Source organism: Nicotiana sylvestris, chromosome 5, assembly GCF_000393655.2.
Source record: "Nicotiana sylvestris chromosome 5, ASM39365v2, whole genome shotgun sequence".
In the NCBI taxonomy this organism is placed as follows: domain Eukaryota; kingdom Viridiplantae; phylum Streptophyta; class Magnoliopsida; order Solanales; family Solanaceae; genus Nicotiana; species Nicotiana sylvestris.
This window is the reverse complement of record NC_091061.1, coordinates 159614125-159633172: the sequence shown is the minus strand read 5'-3', so window position 1 is coordinate 159633172 and position 19048 is coordinate 159614125. Positions and strand designations below refer to the sequence as shown.

At 37.9% G+C, this 19048-nt stretch overlaps 1 protein-coding gene across 1 annotated transcript; it reads left to right on the top strand.

Annotated features, from left to right (window-relative positions):
• The first annotated feature begins 11145 nt into the window (after positions 1-11145).
• On the top strand, positions 11146-18524 carry LOC104238157 (ACT domain-containing protein ACR12). Its single transcript, XM_009792448.2, has 10 exons — positions 11146-11593; positions 12128-12185; positions 13936-14058; positions 14750-14844; positions 15563-15647; positions 15808-15867; positions 17260-17315; positions 17448-17553; positions 17702-17770; positions 18193-18524. Exons 1-10 carry the CDS (start codon positions 11460-11462, stop codon positions 18253-18255), a joined length of 849 nt encoding a protein of 282 aa, XP_009790750.1. The 5' UTR covers positions 11146-11459; the 3' UTR covers positions 18256-18524.
• Positions 18525-19048: the final 524 nt, after the last annotated feature.

Sequence of the window (19048 nt, the reverse complement as noted above, 5' to 3'; positions counted from 1 at the left end):
TTCTAGGGCTCCCACAGAGATGAGATTCTTCTTCAAATCCGGTACATATCGAACATCTATCAATGTTCTGATCATTCCATCATGGTTCCTTAATCGTATTGAACCAATGCCATATGAGGTAAGAGGGCTGTTATCCGCTGTGTGGATGACTCCATATTCTCCTTCTTGAAATTCCACGAACCAGTCCCTGTTGGGACACATATGATAGCTACAAGCCGAGTCCATCAACCATATGTCTGATGATGTTGATGACTCTGTTGTAACTAATGAGAAGTCTGAATCATCACAATCAGCTACATTTGAATCCATAATAGCCTTTCCATTGTTATGTTTGGCCTTATTCTTCAACTTCGGACAGTCTTTCTTCCAGTGCCCTTTTTCTCGACAAAAGGCACATTCATCTTTGCTGGGTCTGGATCTTGACTTGGATCTTCCCTTCTTTGTCCTCGTTTGATTTTGAGGACGACCCCTCACAAACAGTGCTTCTCCTTCTCCGCCCTTCTGTTTTTCTCGCTTTCTTTGTTCATAGCTGTACAAAGCTGAACAAACTTCTCTGAGAGAAATTTCGTCATTTCCATGGAGTAGAGTAGTTTCAAGGTGCTCGTACTCATCAGGAAGTGACGCCAACAACATTAAGGCCAAGTCACCATCATCATAAGTTGTATCCATATTTTGCAAATCTGTGACCAACTTATTGAAACTGGTGATATGTTCATTCATCGTGGTACCAGGAACATAGGTGAAGTGAAACAGTCTCTTCTTCATGTACAATTTATTTTGACTGTTTTTCTTCAAAAATTTATCCTCCAGTGCTTTCCATAATTTACTTGCAGAAGTTTCCTTTGTGTATGGATATTTCTGCTCTCTAGCAAGGTAGGATCGAATGGTACCGCAAGCAACACGGTTGATAATTCTCCAATCTTCTTCTCCAATAACATCTGGTTTCTTTTCTTCAATGGCCAGATCTAGCCCTTGTTGAAAAAGGACATCTAGAACCTCGCCTTGCCACATCCCAAAATGTCCGGACCCGTCAAAAATTTCTACCGCAAATTTCGCATTTGACACAATTCTTGTCATAAGCGAAGATGCCAATGATGACGTATTGTTGACACTTGATGTAGATTCTTCTTGTTTATTGTCTCCCATATTTGACACAAATATTATTTAATAGCTGACGACACAAATCAAGATTATTTCCTTTCTGATGTAGAAGATCAGACTAAGCTGCAACTACAGAGCATACTCAGACAGAACCTTGACTCAGTTACCAAGATAAATCTTTTCTGATGTGGAAGATCAGACTATGCTGCAACCACAGAGCATACTTAGACAGTACCTTGGCTCTGATACCAATTGTTGCGGAAGCCAAATGTATATAGTGTGAATAAGTCACAACTACTATACCAAAATTATGACAGCCACCAAATAATAAATAAGACAATAAAGCAACAATAAAGGGAACACCAGAATTTACGAGGTTCGGCTAATTTTGCCTACTCCTCGGACACAACCAATATTTTATTTCACTCCAAAAATACAAGTGAAATAATACTAAAGAGAGAAGATACAAATGCCTTAAACAGATGAGAAGGCAAATGAGAGGTGTGTTTCAATCCTAAACATTAGTCCTTCTTTTATAGGGGAAAAATCCCTTCCAAACTTAACTTCCAACCAATGTGGGACTTTGGCATTTTGCCAAACTTCAACAGTTCTTCACCTTTGTTGTAATATGAATAATTCATCTCAGTATATTAAGATCACGTAGTGCCCGACGGATTAAAACTAGTTGTATACGTGAATGTTCTTTCTATTATTTGATATCACATTCAATGTAGTATAACAACCTAAGGATCATAATAACTGGATTAAACAACAAAATGCCAAAGTTACCTTTTTTTGGGGTAATGGAGATTGTATATATATAAATAATTACATTGCGAAATAATGGTTACTAGGGGGATATTGCAATTCCCCTAAGTCAGAGAAGTTTTGTTCCAAAGTGTCAACATTACAAGTCAAAATATTTCTAATTACTCCAGTTCCTAGGATATCTGCCCAAAATAATTCATTTGCAAACACCAGAGGAACTGGTAGCATTGTTGTTCTTCCCAAAAACCTTAGTTTTACTCCTTCCTTTGCCAATGCATCAGCCACCCTAATCTGTTCCATGTAGTTGTGCTTCACTACTACTCTGGCCATCTCTTGGATCAACAACCTGCATTTACATATAATAGAATCATAAGTTACATTCCCTGTGATTAACATTCTTATTACCTCTGATGAATTTGTGGCTACTTCCAATGCTGTTAAGCCATTTTGGTTCTTCAATTTGGAGTCCCTTAAGCAATGCAGCTAGTTCCGCAAGGGTGTTGGTGGTGTGTGGTATGTTCTCCAAATAACCAAGGATCCAATCACCACTGTGTGTCCTAACCCCCCCTCCCCCCACCACCAATTCCCCCTGTTCCTGGGTTGCCCTTAGCTGCATTATGCTTGTAATGACCCCTTACGGGAGGCTCCCGCTTGACTCTGATAGGGACTGTCTCCTTAATGCCTCCTGTGCCTGCTATTGGGTAGAATTCAGTAGTTTTGGCAGTGGTGTTCACAGTGGAGATGTCATCTTTCCTATTATTGAAAATATTACGATTCCCAGTTAACCAAATGTGCCAAAAACAGAATGGAAGTATGACTTCCTAGGAGATAATATTATTAAAAGGCATTTTCCTTAGCTTGTTCCATGTAGTGGGCCAGAGCTGGGCTGTGAAGGTTGGGTTCATATGTTGGCTTTCAATTGAGCTTTTTGAGATCAGGTCACCAGAACTGGATGGCATCTGGGAAGTCAAAGAAGACATGGTTGCTAGTTTCTGGAACTATTAAGCAGAAACAACTTGCAGGGATACAGTTAACTCCAATTCTGTGTAGGAAGGCTCCTGTTGGGAGCCTTTACTGAGCAAGCAGGCAGATGAAGGTTTTTATTTTATTAGAACTTTTAACCTCCATATACAACTGAAGTTACCCCTTCCCCATTCTTTAGAGGCTTACCGGTGTTACTAAGTGGTGGTAAAAGAACATTATGTGTCAGTCCCCAAATTAGCATATCTTCCTTGACAGAGTTTGCAAGGATAAATGTGGATTTAATTAAGTTTGTGATATTTTCAGAGAGATAGAAGATGTATCCCATTCCCCCAAGTTGTAGATAGCATTCACTTTGGCATTAAGGTCATTTTGGGTGAGGGGACTCTCAATCATGTCCTTTATTGCCGGATTCTTGGGAATCCAAACATCACTAAGGAAGCTCACTCTATTTCCTTTGTGAACCACTTATCTGCTGGCCTTACTACATGTATCCCAACCTTTGAGGATACATTGCCAGATTGGAGATTTTGATTTTTTTGGAGTATGGTTCCAGTTATAGTGCTTAGAGATTAGAACTATTGCCCACATGCTAGAGGTATTTTGGAAAATTCTCCAAGCAAGGCCAGCATGGGAGGCCCTGTTCTTGCATTCCACTTTCTGTAAACCCAGCCCCCATGGGATTTCTGATTAATGACTCTATCCCAATTGACCAGGTATATTTTTTTCTTATTTGATGTAGTACCACAAATAAAGTTTCTTTGGATTCTATCTATTTGCTTGATTGTTTGGGTAGTTAGCTTGATGAATTGCATGATATGGCTTGGTATACTATTAAGGAAAGCTTTGGCCAGAGTTACCCTTCTAGTCATGTTTAGACATTTGTTTTCCACCCAGAAAACTTAGATTTCATATTGTCAATTATGTACTAAAAATCACTACTGGAAGGTCTCTTGTGGAACATTGGAAAGTTCGAGTATTTACCAAAAGAGGTTAAAGTTTGAATGGAAAGTGCACTTGTAAGATTCTCCATGGTGTCAAATTTTCAATTAGAGGAGAAGAGCACCCTAGACTTGGTGAGGTTGACTTTTTGCCCATATGCTTCATTAAAGGACTACAAAATTATAGTGATTGTGTTGCAGTTTCTGGTGTTTGCCTTTACAAATAGGGTGAGGTCATCAGCAAAGAAGAGATGTGATATCTTGGGGCTAGACCTACTAATGCTGATTGGAAGCCATTGCTTATCATAAACAACCCTATCAATTAGCCTATGAAAGTCTCTCCATGCACATGATGAACATATATGGAGAGATGGGATCGCCTTGCCTAATTTCTCTAGTTGGTTTGAATGTGTTAGTTTTGCCACCATTTACCAGAATAGATATGGAAGAGGAAGTGATACATGATAGGATTAGCTTGGTTAAACCAAGTGGGAATTTGAAAGTCTGAAGAGTGTCTCTAATGAAATACCACTCCAATCTGTCAAAGGCTTTCTCTAAATATATTTTGAGGATCATGTTGGTATGATTCCCTCTCATCTTACCAAAGTGAATAATGTATTCTTGGACAATAATAGAACTATCAAATGCCCTCCTATTGGATAAGAAGCTGGCATGGCTAGGGCCAATAATGTTAGGGAGGAGAGGTTTAATCCTATTAACAATAACCTTTGTGACAGTTTTGTAGATGGTATTGCAAATTCCTATAGGTCTGAAGTTTTTGAGCATAGTGGCTTGGGGGCGCTTAGGGATGAGGCAGAGCAGGGTCTCATTCATGGTTTCACTCATGGTGTGGGTGTCAAAACATGATTTACAGAAGTCAATCACTGATTGCCCCATAATGTTCTAGTATTTTTGGTAGAAGAAAGGGTATAACCTATTTGCGCAGGAGATTTAAAGGGTTTGAACGAGAAATGGCCATTTTGATCTCACATTCCTTTAAGGGCGTGTCCAGGTTGTCTTTTTGAGAGTTGGAAAGAGTGTGGATCAGACCAACAGGACTGGTTGTGTGAGAGGGGCTTAAGTGTGGGAAGAGGTATGAAGGGACTTGAAATAGTTCAGGATGGAATTTTTTATATCTCCATTCTCATATAGACAATTCCCACTATCATATTTTAAGGACATGATTTTGTTCCCCATTCTCCTATTGAGAGTGGAAGTATGAAAGAACCTAGTGTTGAAATCACCCTCAGTTAGCCAGTTGACTCTTGATTTCAGTTTCCAAAAATGTTCCTCATTTCTGAGGATTGAGTCAAGTTCCTTAATCAAGCAACCTTCTAGATTCAAGAGGAAGTCACTAAACTGGTAGCTGGGGGATCTTTAGATTCCAGCTATTCTTGCCATAATTCTTTTTTTTTCTAGAAGATATTGCCAAAGGCATGTCTATTCTGCTAAGTGACTATGTTCTTGAAGATACGGGTTGACTGAATTAGAGGAGAGTTTGGGGTAAAAGCCTTAGTGGTGATATTGGGGAAGGATGGATAGCTAGTCCATATGGATTCAAACCTAAAAGGCTTATTGGCGGTATTGACATGATCCCCTTTTAGCTTTATTTGTGATGGGCAGTAATCAGAGCGGGTCCTAGGGAGATAGGTTACACATGCCTTGGGGTACTAAGATATCCAGCAATTATTGGCAAAACATCTATTAATTCTTTCTAAGATTAGACTGCTCCTATTTTTATATCTCTAGCTTTTAAGACTTCATTAAAATTACCACCTACAAACCAGTTCCTAGAATAACTCTAGATATAGCAACAAAGTTATCCCACAACAGTCTCCTATAAGCTAACAAGTTGCTAGCATAAATAGCTGAAAATAACCAGGGAGTATGAAAGGGTAATATATTAACCATGGCATGAATACCTTGGGGAGTAGTGGATACATCTACTTGCACACAGTCTGCTTTCCACATCATGACTATCCCACTGGAGAGGCCCACTGTTGGGGACTGAATTAGCTTGTCAAAATGCATTTCTTCAGTCATCTTCTTGTGGTTGGCCATTCTGGTTTCTAACAGCACCAACATGGTTGGTTTGTGCATTTGAACCATGGCAAAGCGGTGACTCTTGAACTCAACATACCACCCCTAACATTCCATATGATGTAATTTATTAAGGGTGTAGTTTGCTGGGGGATTTTGTTCTCTGTTCCGTCTCTGTCCCCTGAGAAGGCGTCACATATTTCTTTTGTTCTTGATTTTTCATGCTCATTACAGAGGTTAATGTCAGTAGAGGCTTGATCACTCCTTGATTGTGGTGATATCCCAAGCCCACTCCACACTAGGTCAAGGTCTTGGGGAATAAGAGAACTAGGATCTCGCTGCTCTCTATACTGAACTCTATCACCCTGACAGAGTCTAGTAGGAGTTAGTCCGTTCAGAGTGGTCCATAACCTTCCCCTTCTACCTCCATGGTTGTTTTCCCCTTCAATATTTATAACGCTTTGTTGATCTCTTTTGTTATATTCCCTAACAATGGTGCTTAGCTCTTCCCTGCTAGAGTTGAAAACGATGGAACTTGTTGGGATGATGGTTTGATAGTCGCAAATTATGGAGTCGTCGCTAGGTCTTCCGCTACTGGGTCTGGGAAGAAGGGAATCAATTAGAATGATTAAGAGATGACGTTTTTGATCAATGAGAGGTCTAGATTGGGATGCATGCTGCCATTAAGAGTCATTGATTGCATAGGTTTGCGACAAAGGTTGCCAAGGCCCTGTTTAGGGCCTCCATTATTGCCCTCGCTAGGTGCGCAGGATTTTTGATGATTAGGGTCACCGGTTGGTTCTCTAAGGTGAAGTTGTAGGCTATTACCTAGCCCCGTAGCTCCACCTTTAGCCACGATACCTGTGTGTTATCCGACGGCAATGGGAGGGAGGTCACGGTGGTGGGTGGTTGCTGGAGGTTTTCCATTTTTGTGCTTTTTGGCTTTGTCTCTTTGAGTAAAAATATGGGTTAGGTTAGGCGTTTGATACATAATGGGGTAATTGTGTTTAGGGGTCAAATCATATCCATCAAATTAAGCATTGGTATTTCCATATGATATCATGGATTTAGAATTAATTGTGGATCTGTTTGAGTAGACGGAAGGTGTCATGTCACCTGAGTTTAGGTAATTTCTAAAGTGAGGTACTTGAGTGTCAATGGATTCTAGTGAAGTTTTCTCTGTAGAGATCTCTGTTAGGGGGTGAATAGGGGGCATGTAGGTACTGGGGCAGAGGAAATCATTTGGGCTTGTAAACTCTGATTGGGTATGGACCCCATTAGTTGATTTGGTTGGAGAGTGGTGGCCCAATCCAATATTATTTGTCAGGTCTATACCTGGTTTTGGGTTAGTGATGGGGGCCTCATTGGATACAACTTGGATCGCTCCATTTGTTGCGTCCATGCCTACCTCTTCAGACCCCGATTTCGCTTTCCCTTTTACGTTGGACTTGGGTTGGGGCCTTTGGGTTGGGCTATCGGGGTTTGGGAAATGGGTTTATATTTGTTAGTCAAATTATTGGGACAATTAGGATTATTATCCTAAGTGATGTTCATTTTAGAATTGTATTGAAAGGTTTGAGTTTCCAGAAACTTACCAAAAATTGCATCGAACATTTTTACCTATATCTTTTGTGATTTTTGATCAGGATGATTTGCAATTCCTACTTCATTTCTTCTTCCCTGCATGGGTTTGTGATTTGGTTTCCTTCTTCGTGAGAAGATTATTATATTCCATTTGTCCTTGTCTTCTTTAGGACTACGCATTTCAGAACATTCTGGGACTTCTTGTGATGGTGCTATTGTTTCTTTTCTATACTTGCAAGATTTAAAAGTATGGCCAATTCTGCCACAGCCTTTGCACAAGATTCCTTTCCCTTTATAAATCACTGCCTATTTTTTATCTTCGATAATGATCGATGTTTCCACCGGAATTTCAAGTGGAACTTGGATACATATGCGTGCATACCTCCCTCTCATGGTGGAGGATATGCATGTATCATTTTTAAGTAGTTTACCAAGCTTCCGTCCTACTTTTTTTTTCGGAATTTCTTTATCATAGAATTCTATTGGCAACTGTGGCAGGTGAATCCAGATGGCAGTAAAAGATAGTGTAGCTTCTTGTGTAACAAACTTTGGTTCCCATTTACATACTGATAGGAATTTTTCAGAGATGAACCATGAGCCTAGGTGTAGTGCCTTAGCCATGATATCCTCTAATCGAAATTTGACTAAGAAGAAGTCCCATCCTAAGTCAATCAAAATTAACTGTTCAGATGATTTTCAAAGGTCAGCTAGCTTAGATCGGAGGTAATGGTGGGGCATTCTACGACCAAAGACCTTTATGATTATTGAAAATCGCCATGAATGGTATAGACGATTCTTGTCTTCCTTAGATAAGGCAATTGGACCATCAACTCTTTTACCCCTATCGTCTTTGTTGTTTGAGGGGGGTTCCTCGTCATAATATTCTGCTTGGCTTGTTGTCTGTTTATCTAGCAACATTTTTTTTGTAGGAATACGTTGTTGTTTCTTTTACGTCCATTTGATTAATTTTATCCGATAGTTCCGATGGGATAATTGGTGATGTAGTATTTGTATCCATGTATGTATTTTAGAGGGAGCTCTCTAACTTGACTTTTTTGACTGCGCAAGTCAAAAGTTACCTTCTTGAGATAATGAAATAACCCCCATACTTCATACTGTATTGATAATAATAAAAAACAAAAGTTAATCTAGTTTTAAATAGAAAACTTATTGTTTTAGACGGCATACTTATGTATCATATCTTTTATAATAATAAATATAAGAAACCATATAAGTTACCCAAGATAATTAATTTTAATACAATGTGATGCTTTTAAGTGATTCCGTCTTTTATTAGTTCTTTATTAATATTCAATTCCAACAAATAAAATAAAAAAATCTTGGGGTAATCTATGTCACTTTGAATGATATATCTCTGAACTTCTAATAATTAAAGGAATATCTTGAAACTCATAAAAGATGCTTTTTTTGCGTGAGATTTAATAATTTAATTCTTTACAAAATGTTATTATAGTTAATAGAATTTATTCAAGTTACAGAGTTCACGTAAATAGCTATTTGAAACTTGATATCAGAAAAAGTTAATGAGCAACCTATAATTAATATTATCATTATGAGTAATAAAAAGGACTGTTCTATTCACAATTATCCTCCACTAGTTTTCATATTTTGTTAATGCTGAAAAATATGTAGTATTATTGCTTACGGTCACAAATAATCTTATACCCTACGTAGCAAATTAAAATAACAATAACAATAACAACAACCTAGTAAAATTTCACAAGTGGGGTATGGGGTAGTTAGAGTATACGCAGACCTTACCCCTACCCCGAAGGGATAAAGAGACTGTTTCTGAAAGACCCTCGGCTCAAGAAGACGAAAATAAACAATAGATCAGTGACAGTAACAAAAGCCAAAAAAATAATATCAACATCGTAAGAGACAGAAAATAGATGAAAAAGCAACAACAATAACCAATAATAATGCCATAGAAAATAGTGTGGAAACTACAAACCACTAACAACCCAAGGCGAAACATTACCAGCCTAGTCCCGCCTCCGGTACAAAGAAGAAAAACGGCCGATTATGTTCGCCTGATCACCTCACCCCAATATTTCTTAGGCCGCCCTCTATCTCTTCTCATACCTGCCAATGCCAACCGCTCACACGTCCTAATTGGGACATCTAGGCTTCTCCCCCCCACGTGCCCGAACTATCTAAGCCTCACTTCTCACATCTTGTCGTCCATGGGAGTGACACCTGCCTTCTCCCGAATATCTTCATTCCTAATCTTATCCAGTCTAGTGTGCTCTCACATCCATCTTAACATCCTCATTTCTGCCACTTTCATCTTCTGGGTATGAGAATTCTTGGCTGCCCAACACTCACCTCCATACAGCATGACCGCTCTAACCGCCGCTCTATAGAACTTGTCTTTAAATTTCGGTGGCACTTTCTTGTCACACAGAACTCGAGATGCTAATATCCATTTCATCCACCCCACTCTTATACGGTGCGTGATATCCTCATCTATCTCCTTACCCCCTGAATAATTGACCCAAAGTACTTGAAACTTCCTCTCTTGGGGATGACTTATGAGTCAAGCCTCGCATCCATGTCCGCTTCCCCCAACGCATCGCTGAACTTACACTCCAGATATTCTATCTTAGTCCTACTCAACTTGAAACCTTTAGACTCAAGGGTCTGTCTCCAAACCTCCAACCTCTCGTTAACGCCGCCTCGCGTCTCATCAATCGGAACTATATAACATACACCATGGCACATCCCCTTGAATATGGTGTGTTAGTGCATCCATCGCCAGGAAAAATAAGAACGGGTTGAGCGCAGACCCTTGGTGCAACCTCATAACAACCGGAAAGTGCTCCGACTCACCTCTCATAGTCCTAACCCGAGTCTTAGCTCCCTCATACATGTCCTTTATCACCCTAATGTAAGCTACGACACACCTTTCACCTCCAGGCATCTCCAAAACCTCCCTAGGAATCTTGTCATACGCTTTCTTTAGGTCAATAAATATCATGTGCAAATCTTTCTTCCAATCCATATACTGTTCCACCAATCTCCTGGTAAGGTGGATAGCTTCCGCAGTAGAACGACCCGGCATAAACCCGAATTAGTTGTCGGATATAGACACCGCCCTCCTCACCCTCCCTTCCACCGTTCTTTCTCAAACTTTCATGGTACTACGTAGCAAATTAAGTTTATTTAATAATTTGTCGCCGATACTATTATAGAGTTCATTTTGAATGTAGTTTTCTAAACAAGAATAAACTCATTGTGGGTGTAGTACTGTAGTTTATGAAAAAGAAAGCTCTTTTTATTAATTTACTCATTTAGTTTTTCTTGAGTAGGAAATCTCAATTCAGAGGCTTCTCGTATTCTATCAGTCATAACTCTAAGCTTATTCAAGTTAGCAAGTTGTTTTCAATTTTCCTAATATATTACCCTCATTATTGGAAGAAAACAATTATACAATATACACCCGTCCTATTCTGGAAAAAAACAACTCTAAAGTAATGATTGATCAAGTTGAAAATCCAGAAATAAAAAAAGAAGAAGCATAACAAAAAAGAAGCTTGAATGGGACCCATCTGACGTGGCATTTGCAATGCGGCAGGTGGGTCCACAAAGCTGACGCATACTAGCACCTAAACGTTGCTATCGAAGTTCTTAAAAGAAAAATATCTTAACACATGTACTATGGACCCAAAGAAAAAAAAAGAAGGCTTTTTTACTTCTTTGTTTCGAAATCAAATTTTGGCTATGAAATTTCTCTTACTTGGAGATGAACTTTTTTTTTTAAAAAAATTTTTAAAAACTCCAAAAAAATTATTTTTTAAAATTTTTAATTCAAATAATTTACAAAAATTCAAAAAAAAAACCTTAAATTATATTCATATTCAAACACAATTTTAATTTTTAAATATTATTTTCGCTTAATTTTTCTCCCCAAATTTTACCATTCTTGTGTCCAAACGCCACTATATTCCACCTCTTCACTGCTCTCATAAGTCCAATCACTTCACCGTTGAATCACAAAATCTCTCTCTCTCCATTTTCTTCATGGCTATCGCCAACGCTTTCTTCGCTTCACTTCGATCGGCGTTCTCCGATGCCGATTACGGCGTCAACTCTTCTCCCTCCGCCGTTTTTCACGCATTTTCCAGTTCCGGTGTTACGACTTCTCGCCGGAGAAAGTAAGCTACTTTACTTAAACCTTTCGCCTTATTACCCTGGTTTACTAATTACTGACATATGATCTCGTATTATGTTTTGAGCTATATAATCAGCTTTAGCTGAAAAACAAGTTTTAGTAGTAAATTAAACCTAATTATTGACTCTCTATGCTATTTTAGTTGAGAAAGTACTGAAATTGCCGGTTGATTTGGTTTCTGCGGAATCTTCACTGTTTAGTTTTTAGGTATGTAGAGTAGCACGTGAATGATCTTGTTTTTTTCTATTTGATTAGTGAAACCATAGAAGTGAATGATTTTCAGTTATTTAAGTAATTAAATATATATATCTAAAAGATTTAAGTTATATGCATCGACAGTTTACACAATCAGTGTTCTTTAACCAGTGATAGCAGTTTTTTTTATCAGGTTACCAATTAATGTTACTATAGAGATTTACTTGCAGTTACCTTATAAGTGACTTGATTGTACCGTCGCTGCATAAAACTTAACTCATATCTAACTATGGTGATCTGACAAGTTTGAGTTGCTTTGCAGGTATACTGTTTATTGTACTCTAGATAGAGTTGATTCAATGAGTTTGTCACCAGCATTAGTGAGTTTTGATTATATCTCTTATATAGTAGCTAGTTTATCGTGGATATTATGATGTTCTGGAGTGATTGCTTGAGTGGCTCAATCTCAGTTCTAAATAAGTATGTCAATCCATTTTTGTGCAAATTTTCCCATTTGAATAAGGTTTTTGTGCATTTTTCTCACTCATGTAATTTCACTAATTCTATTTTTGAACTTGACTTCTTGGTTTTCTGGTTATTTTTTTTTTGAGAAGGTAACAAGTTTTATAAATTAAGTAGAAAAACCTTTAGCATAAAGATTATGCTAAAGGTTAAAGATAGTTACAAGACCCCCGAAAAAGAGCAAAACGCAAACCTAGACTTGTGGTAGTTACAAAGACCCAATAATATCCACTATAGACTCTACATCCTCTACCAAAGCTTCTTTAACACCAAAAGTGAAACAAAAATATACAATTTGTCTTGATCTTCTGTTCAGTGTTAGCTCTATCTTCAAAGCACCTTGAATTTCTCTCCAACCAAATTGACCACAATACATGCTGGGATCAACCTCCACCAATGCTTCAGCCTCAGTAGAATACCTGGGTCATTCCAGCAAGCTAACATTTCTGCAGTTGTCCTAGGTATTGCCCGTTTCACACCTTTCATACTCATGAAAAGATACCACAGCCTACTAGTTACTTTGCAATGTGAAAAGAGGCGACTGTTTGTTTCAATCTCTTTTCCACACAAGAAACATTTGGAACACATAAGCATTCCTCTCCTCATTAAACAGTCATGAGTTAGAACAACCTCTTTGACGACAAGCCAACAAAAGCAAGCCATTTTAAAAGGGATTTTCACCTTCCAGATGTGCTTCTAGTGACATGTCCCATTGTTCATGTGACCAGAGCTATTCAAGATTCCATATGCGTTCATGTGACCAGAGCTATTCAAGATTCCATATGCTGACTTTACAGTATATTCTGTTATTATAGACTGTTATTGAAATAGCTTCCCAAGGAGCTAATGAATTTAGGTATTTTAGTACTTTACTTTATTGCATGCTGTTGAGGCTTTTAAGTAATAAATCAAATAAAACATTTCGAAATCTTCTCTGCATCTGATAAATCAAATTTTGAGTTTTGAGATACTTGTGAAAATGAATGGTCAATGCATTTCTAGAATGACGCTGCTTATTCAGAGGAAAAGGGAAAGTTGCATTGTTAGATGGTAGTTGTTTGACATTTCTAGCATTTGATAAAATGCACTGCCATTCGAAGTTGGAACTTGGCAGCTGAAGATAAGAAACAGCAATTTAACAGGGAAAGGTGGGTGGAAAAAAATTAAATGGCAACTTAAATATTATTATAGCTGATGGAGGATAGAAGAAGTGCAGGAACAAAATCAAGTTGTTCTTCTATAAAAGATACAAAAACAAATTAAGCTGACTGTGGCTTTGAGTTTTTTCGTTTGCTCACCAGGCTACCAGCACCATAATTTAGTGGTTTCCTGTAAACTTGCAGCAAATATTGGTGACATCACCATTTGTTGAAAACATAATCATATTACAGTGTGAAATCATTGAAACATCATTTTTCTTATTGGATAAATTCCTATGACAATTTAGCAACAACACTATATGCTATATTGTTTAACTGAATACTCATAATGAGGAATGGAAAAAAATGCAGAGATTGCAGAATCTCCCTTTCTCCAGTCATTAGCATTTTTTTGTACATTTCTGTCATTTTGTCAGATCATGATGGTGATTATATATTTTCCTTTCAGAAAGCCGAGCAGGAGTCTGGTTATGTTCCTTTGCCAATTGTTCATTTAATTCAGGATCCTGAATGCGATGCAACCACTGTGGAAATTAGCTTCGGTGATCGGCTAGGTCTTCTCATTGACACGGTGAATTCTTTGAACACCATTCCCACCCTGTGCAGTGTGCATATGCATGCCAATGTCCACATGCATGTTTCTCTTTTTGCTTCCATATAAATGGAATTTTGTGCAAAAGTTTCTCCATTGAATACAAAATTTTGAAAGAGGGGAGAGATAAAAAAACCACGGAAGCTGGTATTCCTTGTCATACCATTTCCGCTTGGAGATTCATTGCATGTCGGATCCCATATCCAACCTGTTAAAGATGCTCTGAGAGAGGCTCAAAGATATTTAATTTCACATTTTCCGTTCAGATACTTTCCTCCACTGATAAGCACTTGAATGGACCTACGTCTCTATCTTTGTTTAAAAAAAAATATTGTTTAATGTTTCCTCTTTCAAGGGATCTGAGTTTTTAGTCTCTCTCCTTTTGGTTTCCGGTTTGTGTATTTGTTTACTGGCCACATACTGTTGTGATCAGATAAACAAGTTTATTGCGATGGTTGATACTTGCCTTATGCATTTTATACACAGAGGAGAGATTTGGTGGTTCACTATTTATATGATACTTGTCTGCATGCCTTTCCTATTGGTAACCACCCCATTCGTTATTTTCGCGTACAATCTCCTTTTCCAGGGTTTAGTGCTTTTTGTTTTTGCTGTCTTGACTTCTCATCAAGTATACATAGCCAACTAGTTGGTCTTGTATGTCGTGCAGATGAAGGCACTCAAAGACTTGGGCTTGGATGTTGTGAAAGGAATTGTTACCACCGAGGGTTCAGTGAAAAAGACAAAGTTTCTTATTACACGATTGTAAGTGTAGATTAACTATTGTACTTCATTTTAATATGTGCCTTGGCATGCTAATACATGGAATTGGATTTTCTGAATTTTTGTAGTAGTTTATGATTTATATACTTACATTCATATTACTTATAAGAAAAGATAACTGCTAATCATTTTGGCTAGTTCTTCTTTTCTTCACAAGTCCACAATTTTTGAGCATTAATCAGTATGATCTGCACTGAATGTTATGTGACTAAATACATTTTGCATATGATTCCTTTTTATCAGATTTATTGCTAGCCCTGATTCTGATTGAAGCTGAATCTTCTCTATAGTATGTTGAGAAATATATGGGAATTGTTGAAGGTAATGCAAGTCAAATGAACTGAAATAGAGCAAAGGTGTTGGATTATATGTTGCATATTTTCAAGGTCGCATGGTTGAAACCCTAATGGTGATTGATCAGGGGGTAGGTATGCCTGTCTAATGATTCACCAGTAGCACATATGTGTCTTTATGAGATGATATAGAAATGGAGGATGTCCAACAGCATGCTTTGAAGTTTTAGAGAGGATGACTACTTGTTATTTTACTCCTAATGTATTATTCTTCATGTCTATGAGAAATACCTCATGTGTTATTCCATAACTTCCCTAAATCTCTAGTTAATAACATCCCTACAAGCATGTCTTTTGGCATATGCCATTATCTTTTTAGACAAATGCCTTCCGTTTTTGCTCTCCAGGGATACCGGGCGCAAAGTTGAAGATCCTGATTTATTGGAGAGGATTCGTTTGACCATAATCAACAACCTTATCAAGTATCATCCAGTATGTTTCCTGAACTTCCCGTATACAATCTCTAAACACATCTAGAATCTATACACGCCATTCTGATTGATCTATCCTTTGATAGAATAATGGTTCATGTTTTCATATTCCTTAGCTTGCTACTGCAACCCCTTAAAGTAGAATGTTTTATGTTTATCAGGAGTCTAGCGAGCAGCTTGCTATGGGTGAGGCTTTTGGGATAAAAGCACCAGAAAAGAAGGTGAAACATTCAGATAAATTAGCTGCTTCCCTATTTATCCCAGTGCCTCTCGTCAGTACAACAATTATGCCTCAACCCCAACCTAGTTAGGGCCCTATATGAAACCTCACTGTCCATTTCACTCTGTTTGAACCTGTTTGTACATCAACTTGCTTACAAATACTAGGTTGGGAAAAGGCTAGCGTGCTAGCGCGCAACGGCTGATGAAAAGCATTTCAAGTATTTTACAGCTATTGTTTGACATAGATATTTATGTTATTATATATTGTTTGTCAATTAACTGAATTTTCAAGTTTTAGGTGGGAGAGTTACCTCGTTTTTTGTTCCAATTTGCCTATTTTCTTTGTCTAAATCTTATTATTAATATTATATTATTATTATTATTGTTGTTATTATTATTATTATTATTATTATTATTATTATTATTATTGTTTTCTTCTTTGGTGCTGGCCGGAGCCATCTAAATAAACAACTTTTTCACTTTCCATTGCCCCTTCAAATGCATGTTAATTGCTTTTTGGCTCTACGTTTCGGATGAATGAAGGACACTACATCATTCCCATTATCGTCTAGAGTTCATGATAACTGTTGTTTCCATTTTGAAGCCAAATAACTATTTTTGCACTTGAAATGGTTGTGCATATCAATAAGCTTTGGTCTGTTGCCAAATTTCAATGTGTTAATAGAAGTAACTTCTTTATAAGGTTTGTGTTTAAATTGAAGTATACATTGTGAGAAATGGATGAAAAGCAATGGTAATGTGAAAGTTGTGAAAATATTTTTGTGGTGCCTTGGAAACACTTAAGGTTTTTCTTATCCGTCTGTGGGTTTTAGTCCTGGTGCTATTAGCTGACTTCCCATAGAAATCTGGTATGTTTTTATCAAAATGGTAAGAGTCCCGTAGAATGTGGAAAACTCAAGGGGCAACCTGAGCTTGGAGTAAAGCTCCAGTATCATGAGTTGAACTAAAACATTTTTCTTATTGTTCTTTCTTGGGGTGTCCCGCTGTACCAGTAGTTGCCATTTCACTGTGAGTTTTTTTTAATCTGCTTGCATGTTCTTTGACGGAAAGCAATGACTAAATAGTGTACTCGACCCTCCATAGGATTTGCTTTATTGTCCTTGTGATCTCTTTATCATTGTCAATACTTAAATAGCGGGCATATGTTATAACTCCTCTTCCACCGGGGAATGCTTGCTGGTCCATCACCCATGCCTCATATTCACTAGGTGGAAATCAATGACCTTGAACGCTTAAAAAGATTATGATTCAATACCGCTGCACTTTGTTGCCCTTTTTGTCATCTCTACTTGTGAGATAATGGTAAGTGGTAATTTCTCCTCAACCTTTTCAAGTGTGCCTACTAAACTTGTACTTCTGCTTGATGGCAGCCTGATGTTGATATCGCGACTCATATACATATCAAGGATGATGGACCTAAAAGGAGGTAGCATTCTATGGCAACTGTTTCTATATTGTTTATATTTATCACTCCTCAGTTAGTTAAATGTTGATGAGCATCAGTTGAAACTGGTGATGGGACACATACTAACTTGCCATGTTCTTGTGGTTGTTTCAGTATACTGCATGTTGAAACAGCTGATCGATCTGGTTTACTGGTGGAAGTCGTCAAAATAATGGCTGATATTAACATTGATGTTGAATCAGCAGAGATTGATACAGAAGTAAGCTTCTTTCATTCTCCATATGCCTGTAGAAGAGTATCTTACATTCACATATCCAAAAAAGAAGTGTATTATACATTCTTGATTCTTCCATGTTATTTGCCTTCTCTTCAATTTGCCCTCAACTTTCACTTTTGTAAATGTATAGGGTCTAGTTGCGAAGGACAAGTTCTATGTCAGTTACAGAGGGGCAGCATTAACTAGTTCTTTGTCTCAGGTAACTTACTGTATACAGTTTTCAAGTGGTTCGGGCAATCATAGCCGTGTTTCTCGGTTGAGGTATCTTTTCATGGTTAGCAATATTCCGATCTTCGTATAGCATTGTAACTTAAAAGTTAATACTAAATATCATCCATCTCCCTTCATTTTTTCATGTTGCTAACATGTCTTGCTGAATATGTCAAGATAAGTGGTCAATAATGTAAACTATGGGGGACGCTATGGTGAAATGTAGCACTGTAGCTTAAAAAGATGCAATTAGAGTTGGACTAGGATCGCAGTAAGTAAAACCTGGAGATTATACTGAGCAGTAAAAGGCTTTAACCTTTTCATTGGCTGTACTAACAATTTCTCTGAGTCTCTTCCTTATCATAGTGTTGTCCTTTTTTCGCTATCTCAAGTCCAACGTTGAACCTGCAGGTGCTTGTAAACTGCCTGCGGTACTTCCTTAGGAGGCCTGAGACAGATGAAGAAAGTTACTAGCTAGCGAGCATACTCGTATGTACACTATATAATATAATCTTGTCTGCTAGTCAATGCAAGGGCTGGAATCATCTCCATTGTCATGTAAAATTATGTCTGTTTTCTGATTAATTCGTAATATATGTGATCTGTGATTCTCCTCGTGAATAAACGGAATAAACTGACAGGACTCTAGTGTCACATAGAATGCGCACAATTTCTTACAATTGTCCGTCTATTGGATGTAAAAAGCACTATAGCAGAATCAGAAGTTGCTTATTAGTTGGCAATCTCAGAGTGAACAGTGAAAAGCAAAGTGATTTCTTCCCATGAGTTATTTGGTACCTGTCCCGGTGGGAGGAAGCAAGGATCTGAAGCTGGTCGGACACTACTATTATTAAAAATATTCATAAGAACAAGTGAGGGATGGCCCGAGTCCCCAGCGGGACTTTATCTATGTTGTTAGAATGGTGTTTCTCCCTTTACCTTCTTTTTATTGCTGTGTGAGGATGAAGGCTCGAGTGTCTTAAATAACAAATTAGAAAGAGCAATTTGATCAGTTTCAGTAAGGGTTCAGGCCTACGATTATAAGCCCCTTTCGCCAGTTAAAATGACTGGCGCGCGCGGTTGTTATCAATACTGGAGTACTTGTTTCTAAGCCGCTCAGTATATCTAGATTAGATCGAAACTTTGTCGTGACGTCTAGTCTTGCTAGCCTTGTGCACGAGCGGTAGGGGTGTTCAAGCCGAACCGGAAAACTGCACCAAATCGAAAAATCAAACCAAATCGATTTAAAAACCCGACTAGGTTTGGT